At 54.2% G+C, this 7,171-nt stretch overlaps 1 protein-coding gene across 1 annotated transcript in view; it reads left to right on the forward strand.

Annotated features, from left to right (window-relative positions):
* ARMC2 (armadillo repeat containing 2) overlaps positions 1-7,171 on the forward strand; it is a 108,367-nt gene that overhangs the window by 87,958 nt on the left and 13,238 nt on the right. Inside the window, exons 15-17 of the mRNA XM_045294601.1 lie at positions 4,687-4,809; positions 5,130-5,243; positions 6,827-6,959. Of these exons, the coding sequence (XP_045150536.1) occupies positions 4,687-4,809; positions 5,130-5,243; positions 6,827-6,959 (370 nt within the window). The remainder of the gene's footprint in view (positions 1-4,686; positions 4,810-5,129; positions 5,244-6,826; positions 6,960-7,171) is intronic.

Here is a 7,171-nt window from a genome sequence, read left to right on the forward strand (position 1 = left end):
GGCAGCGCCCAGGCAGGGGAGCAGATGTTCCTGAAAGCAAAACAAACCCAAACCGCTCTACATTCACTGCCTTCCCCTCGGTGCTGACCATACCCCAGAGGACAAGGTAGAACTGCCCTGTGGGTGTCCCAGACTGAAACTCCAGGGGAATCGAAAGCCTCATGTTTCCTGCACAGAGCAGTTGGTGGTTTCAAAGTGCTGACCTTTGAGGCTAAATGGGTAACCCCCAATGCCACTTTAATGGCACTTAATATACCCACCCAGTAGCCCCCATGGGAGCACGGCCTGGCAGACAGCTCTCAGGAAGATGTACAGCCTAGGAAGTCCTCTGGGGCCTCCAGCCCTCTCAGAGGATGTGGGAATGGACCCACCATGCCCCGCAGCAGGCAGGTGCCTCTGCTGTGTGAAGGGGTCTTCCTCAGCAGTTCTAAACTGCTTCAAAAGCAATACACACACGTACACATATAGGAGATCATGATGAAAAGCCATGGAATTATACACTTAGAAGGGAGAATTTCATGGAATGTGAATTATATATATATTTTAAGTAATAACGGATCAAGTTACCAACAATTGGTTTGACTAAAGGATGAAATCCCAGTTTCCCCCTGGGTGAGTCCACACAATTCAAGTATATTTGTTTTCCGGGTTTCCACGTTAACTGCACTTACAGCCCCCCCAGACACCCAAGTCCCCCCCACCTTTACCCCCCTGTACCCCGCTTGTCCACATTTGAGGCCGAGTCTTGGCCGCCTCAGCCTGCGGCTGGGTGTGAGGGAAATAACTGCACTCAGGGCCGTCACCCCAGGCTCCATGAAAGACTGTGCTGTGGGAGAAACGTGAGTGCTGGGCGGAAGCGAGGTTTGTGGAAGTCTGTGGCCTTCCAGAGCCTCACTGTTAAGAGCCATGATAAGGAACACACGGAACAGTCCACATACAGTATACAGTACAGAGGAGCCCTGGCAACACAACCGTTGAACACTGAGCTAAATCCAAAGGCCAGAGGTTTGAACCCTCTCAGAGGCTTTTCCTGAGGAAAGCCTCTGGCAGTAAGCTTCCGTGAGGATGATGGGTTCGACCACCCTCTGAGGCAGTAACCCCTACCCTGTGGGGCTACTAGGGGTCAAAATGGACTCACTGGTCTCCAACAACACCCCCATATAATCATGCCTATGCTATATGCTAAGGAGTCCTGGTGGTGTCAAGGGTTACGCATTGCGCTACTAGCCACAAGGTTGGCGGTTCAAACCCACCAACCACCCTGGGGGCAAGAGGAGGCTCCCACAAAGATTTGCAGTTTCAGAAATCCACAGAGGCATTTCTCCTCTGTCCGAATTGACTTGGTGGCATTGAGTTTGGTTTGGGTTTGCACTATTTGCTGCAACTTAAAAGAGGGTGGTAGAGTGTACTCGAAAGTTCGGTGGTTGTGACCCACCAGCCATCCTGTGAGAGAAAGATGTATCAGTCTGATTTGCTAAAGATTAAACCAAAATACCTCCCTGCCATTGAGTAAATCCCAACTCAAATGAGCCATACGGGGCAGGGTAGAACTGCCCCTCTCGGGCCTGACACTGGAACTCTCTATGCCCGTGGAAAGCCTCAGTTTCCTATTTTGGAGCGGCTGGCAGTTTTGAACTGGCGAGCTGGTGCTCATAACCCCCTGTGCCACCAGGGCTACCACCTGATAATTATCTCAAGGGAGAAATTACATTTGGTTTAGCTGAAGCTTCATCTAAAGGGAAAGTCTCAACAACGGCAGCCTTGGAAACCACGGAGGGGGTTCTCCTCTGTCTGGGGAGTCACGATGAGTCGACCTCCCCTCAGGGGCAGTGGGTTATCTGCGCTCACGGAGGTGTGTCAGGTGACAAAGAAGAATGAAGGCACATAGGAAACTGACAGAAACAAACAACCCCTCAGGGCTGAGGGGACAGGGCCCCCAGGGAGCACAGCGTGGTAACATGCCTTGTGAGGCTTCATTGTTCAAAAGGCCCTTTTCATATTCCTTACCGCAGAGCTACTGTCTGAGGGTGAGTTACCAGTTTTCCCCAGTGACACGCAAGGGAAGGAGCCTGATGAGGTCAAGTGGCTTTTCGAAGCCCGGGTTCCAAGCTCCTGCGCCTTGTCCAACATCACGCCCACTGCCACGATCCATCCCGACTCCTCGCGACCAGACAGGACAGGGGAGACCAGCCCCTGTGGGTCCCGAGGCTGTGGCTCTTCCCGCGAGTCCAAAGCTTCAGCTTTCTCCCTCGGAAAAGCTGGTGGTGGGTTCGAACTGCCCACCTTTTGCTTAGTAGCCCAGTACTTGACCGGCTGTGCCACCAGCATTCCTCTGTCTCAAGATAGGTTCCTAAATTCTGACTGGTTCGTCTCCCACGATGTGTCACTTTCCTGCAGTAACTCAAAACACTACCTGTCGGGCCGGACTCTCTCTTCCACGTTGCTGAAGGATGGCCGGCATGCCGATTGATTCCTCCCGTACACAGTCAGTCTGGGAAACCCACAGGGCAGCTCTGCCCTGTCCTACGGTAGGCCCCATGAGGAAGAAACGACTTGCTGAGTGGTGAGAGGCAACAGCCAGAGAGAGATTCCCGGGAAGGCACGATGTGCCTTGAGGCACGTTCAGAGTCTGCATAGAGTGTGCCGACACAGCTAGAAAGGCCAGTGGTGGCCTTTTGTGGGGAACCCGGAGCTCAACAGTGAGTCACTGGACTGACCACTGCCCTGCAGACAGCCCGCATCTTGGAAAGGAGAAGAGATGGGTGGACCTGTATCTTCCAGAGCCCCTGGGTTGGGGGAACAATTCAGGTGCTCCGCTCCTAACTCACAGGTTGACAGCTGTGACCCACCCAGGGGGGCCTCAGGAGAAAGGCCTGGCAGTAGATTTCCTACAAGCCAGCCATTGAAGATCTATGGATTACAACTCTACTGGGACACTCCAGGGTTCACCATGAGCCAGAATCCACCCGATGGCATTGGAGACCACAGCTGCCAGAGTGGGTGTTGACCTTTTAAAACTTTCCGCTGCAAACCCTGCACACTGGGTCTGAGGTCAGACTTCACAGCTTGTCGGTTGCAACATTTCCCTGTCTGGGGATGCTCCTTTGTCCCCACCCTGCCGGGAGGCTTGCCTGTCTGAGTGTTGCTTTCAGCTCAGGGTGGGGAGCCAGCTGCCTCCAACTCAGCTGTGGGAGTGAGACAAACACCCTTTCTGGGACCTTGCTCAGCAAACGGACACTGTGGGGTGAAGTGAGTCTTTGCCCTGGCATTTCAGTCTCTCCCAGCCCCCTCGCCCCGTGGTCTCCAAGTGGTTCTTGTCCCCCTTAAACACTGAGACCCAGAGCTCAGTAGCCTCGGTGACAGGCAGGGGAGGGAACCTGCTCGATCCCTATACCTGGCAAGGACTGTGACCCAGAAAGGGCGGGGTCTTGGAGGGGACACACTGTGAATGGCCACATTCAAGGGAGGAGCTATGCCTGATGCATTGTCTTACCATAGTTAATACTCATAGGCCATGCAGGAAAGACCCTGGCTTAGATGAATTTCACGAGCTCAGAAATTACATCTGTGCCTGTAAAAGTGGGATCAGTAACTTGCATTTGATTCCCAAGAAGGCGATAGCTTTGGATAGGAGAAAGAGAAGCAGGTTAGGTCTGAGTTCAAAGAATTACCCCAGGGCGTGGAGCACACCTTCCCTGGCCCAAGTTCTTAGGAGGCTATAGGGCCTGTCCCCCTCATGCTCATACCACCATGTCCCCTGAGAAGCAGGTGCCAGCCTCTGTCTTTGGGGGACTCCTCTACGAGGCCTCGCCAGTGTATTCTCTTGAAATGACTGGCTCTGATGAACAGTCTCTTGGCAGACAGACAATTCCTACCAGCACCAGTCCTCCCAGTGTGCCCCTTCCCCCCGAGACTTGCTACCTAAAGAGCAAGCTCCACATTCTGAGCTGTCTCACGTCTAGCCAGTCTCTAGGGCTGCGAGGGTACAGAGTCGCCCCTGTGGCCCCCATGGGTCCTTGATGACACCTTGCACGGTGTTGTGGAAAGAGCAGGGCAGGAGAGTCGGGCCTGGATTCAGATGCCCGCTCTGTGAAGTCAGGCAGAGTACTCTGAGCCTCAGTGTTCTCATCTGTGAAACGGGATATCGGGGACGTTCCCTCTGAGGCTCCCTGTGTTGAGGATAGACTTCAGAAGGCAGAGGTGGAAGAAGAGAAGCCAGTGAGGAGGTGAAGGGGACCAGGCTGGGAGAGGAGGCAGGTGCTGAGACGTGGGCAGAGTCTGCGTGTTTGGAAGGCAGAGTTGTAAGGAGTGAAGGACGGTCTGTGACCTCCTTTCTGTTGGGAGCTGGCTGGGGTGTGGACCAGACTCCAGGGCAGGGGCGCTGGGAGAGCCTCAGGGCTTGGGATGCCAGGCTGGGGTCGAGAGCTGCCTTCTACCCACTGGAATGCTAGCCTCCTGCTTCTGCAAAGACAAGGCCTAGGAGGGCCCAACTTTTCCTAACCCCCAGCTGGAGGGACTGAGCGGAGGGGCTCTTTCTGCCAGTGTCGGCCTGGGGTAGGATGCATCTCCCTGTGCAAGACTGCCCGGAAACCAGGGGCTCTTGCATAGCCCTGGTCCAGGAAAACCCCGGCCCTGCCGGCTCTCAGTGGTGACGTCCTTGACGCCCTGGCCCATACTCTGTTTCAGAATACAAATCCATCGATGCTTGTGAGGAGCTGGTAATCAACGCGGTGGTGACACTCAACAACTTATCGTACTACCAGGTGAAGAACTCCGTCATTCACGACAAACAGCTGTACATTGCTGAGTGTAAGTAGGCTGCCGAGACCGGCTTGGGCACGCGGTTGCTTGGCTTTGATCTTATTCCCTGAACTCAGAGCTGGGTGCGTCCCTGTTTGCTGACGTGGGGGTAGCAGTGGTTTAGAGCCTGTGTTAAGTCTAAGACCCAAACCTTAATTATTCTTCTGGGGAAAAGGAGGTTCTTCCGACTTCCTGCGGAACTCCCTTACAGTGTGCCTGTTATCCTTATGTGAAAGTTACTGATGTCGAGGCATTTGTTGATTGCTGGCAGTAGCCTTTACGCTGAGGCTTAACTTCCCGGGTTTTGTTTCGTTGGCAACCCGACGCAGTGCTCTTAAAGCTCCTGGTGACGACCAACATGGATGGGATCCTGGAGGCTGTGCGTGTGTTTGGGAATCTCTCCCAGTCCCGCAAGATCTGCGACTTCATCGTGCAGAAAAACGGTGAGCTAATGACACTTGCCCTCGAAGCTGCTGGGCACTCCAGGCCAGGTGTGACCCAAGTGGCTCTGAGCTCTGGCCTGGGCCCGGGACGTGTGGTGCTCAGGATGCCAGGGTGGTTCCAGGTGGTGTGCAGAGGCCTTTCTCTGGGTGCCAAGTTGGGGGGTGGGGTGAGTGCATGCTTAAAGGATAGGAGTCATTGAGACTTGTCCTTACCATTAGCCCATGGCTATGGGCTGATGGGACATGCATGCAATGAAAGGCAGCCAACTACAGGGTTACCTGGCAGTGTGGGTAAAGCTGACAGGCACAATGGAGAGGCAGAACTGCCGGTGATGATGGAGCAATTCGGACACGTGCAGGGAACAGACGTGTTACCCAGGTCTCATGGTCCTCGCCCAGAATCATATGCAGCTCTACATTGAGAGAAGAGCGAGAACTAGGGGAGGGGGTGCCCCGAAACATAAAGTTCCTCCTGGAAGGCTTTATGTATTAATGGTGCAGGCACACAAGTTTGTGGCATACCTCTATGTGTCTCTAATTAATTCATAGCCGTGGGGGGCTGGAGAGGGACAAAGAAATCCCTGTTGATAGAAACGTTGGATAATAATTTTAAAAGGAAGAAGACACACACCATCGCCCCTCGTTCCCTTACCCCATTAACACCCTGGTCTACCTCCCTTAGGCACTTTCCAGTACACTGAGTGAGCGCTCCCTGCACTCTGGGGTCACCCTTGGGCAGGGGCCCTGCTGGTCTTCCAGGTTTTCATTTATGCGGTTCCAAAGGGAGGGCGCACTGATACTCTCAAAGTACGCCCGGGGGTGACTTCATCGAGGTCACGGGAAAGGAGGATTAACAGCTAATGGAAGCCAAACAACAACAAAAGATGGTGGAAGTTACACATGACACTCGTGTGTACGTTTGTTTTTTTAAAAACACTGTTTCCTTGGAGGATTCTTCACATATCACATGATTCCATGGTTCAAAAAGGAGTTGTGTGTTCATGGCCACTGTCAACTTTCCTGCATTTGCTTCTTGCTTGTACTCGTGATTAGCCCCCAGGTTCTCCCTTAAGGGGGCCGCTAACCACAGGGTTGGCGGTTCAAACCTATCTGGGGTAGGCTGCCTGCTCCTCGAAAGATTCACAGTCCCAGGAACCCTATATAGAGTCACCCTGAGTCGGAATCCACGCGAGGAGCTGTGGAAGATGTCTGCAGAAGCCCGAGCCCCTGGGGCTGGGCGCTTAGGGGGGAACTGCTTCTGGGGTACCAAAAGGACCCCCCAAGGACAGCGAGAAGTTAAAGATGAGCATCAACGCTGTGACTGGAGGCCTGCGTGCCCTCCTTCCCGCAGCAGGGACACATCATTGCCCTGCGAGGGCTGTAGCCTGGGCACAACAGAGCAGCATCTTTGGGGGCAGAGGGCCTTGCGGGGAGGTGCTGGGAGTGCTGGGGGTGGGGGGCCCCAGCGCTGGGTCAAGCCCACTCACGAGGTTCCTGGCTCTGCCCCTCACTACCTTGTTGTCAGACAAGACTGCAGCCTGGCCCAGAGCTCACAGGTCTGTGTTTGCTCTCCACCCTCACAGTGCACAAGTTCATGATCGCCCTGCTGGATGCGAAGCACCAGGACATTTGCTTCTCGGCCTGTGGTGTGCTCCTAAATCTCACTGTGGATAGGGACACGCGGGGCATCCTGAGAGACGGGGGCGGCATCAGAAAGTAAGTGTCAAGGCAGAGAGCCCTAACTTCCCAGACTCGCAAGATCCTTTTCCAGGGAGCTTGCATCCTGCTCCCATCCTTCCGGGGTGGGGGTGGGGTGTATGGAAAATTTAGTGTCTACTCAGACCACCAAACTCTGCCAGCGAGTCAATGCCGACTCACAGCGAAGCTCTGGTGAAGGGTTGGGTGAAGCATTGGACTGTTACTGCAAG

Source organism: Echinops telfairi, unplaced genomic scaffold (assembly GCF_000313985.2).
Source record: "Echinops telfairi isolate 266 unplaced genomic scaffold, ASM31398v2 ScPeMD7_3533;HRSCAF=4204_0, whole genome shotgun sequence".
Classification (NCBI taxonomy): Eukaryota; Metazoa; Chordata; class Mammalia; order Afrosoricida; family Tenrecidae; genus Echinops; species Echinops telfairi.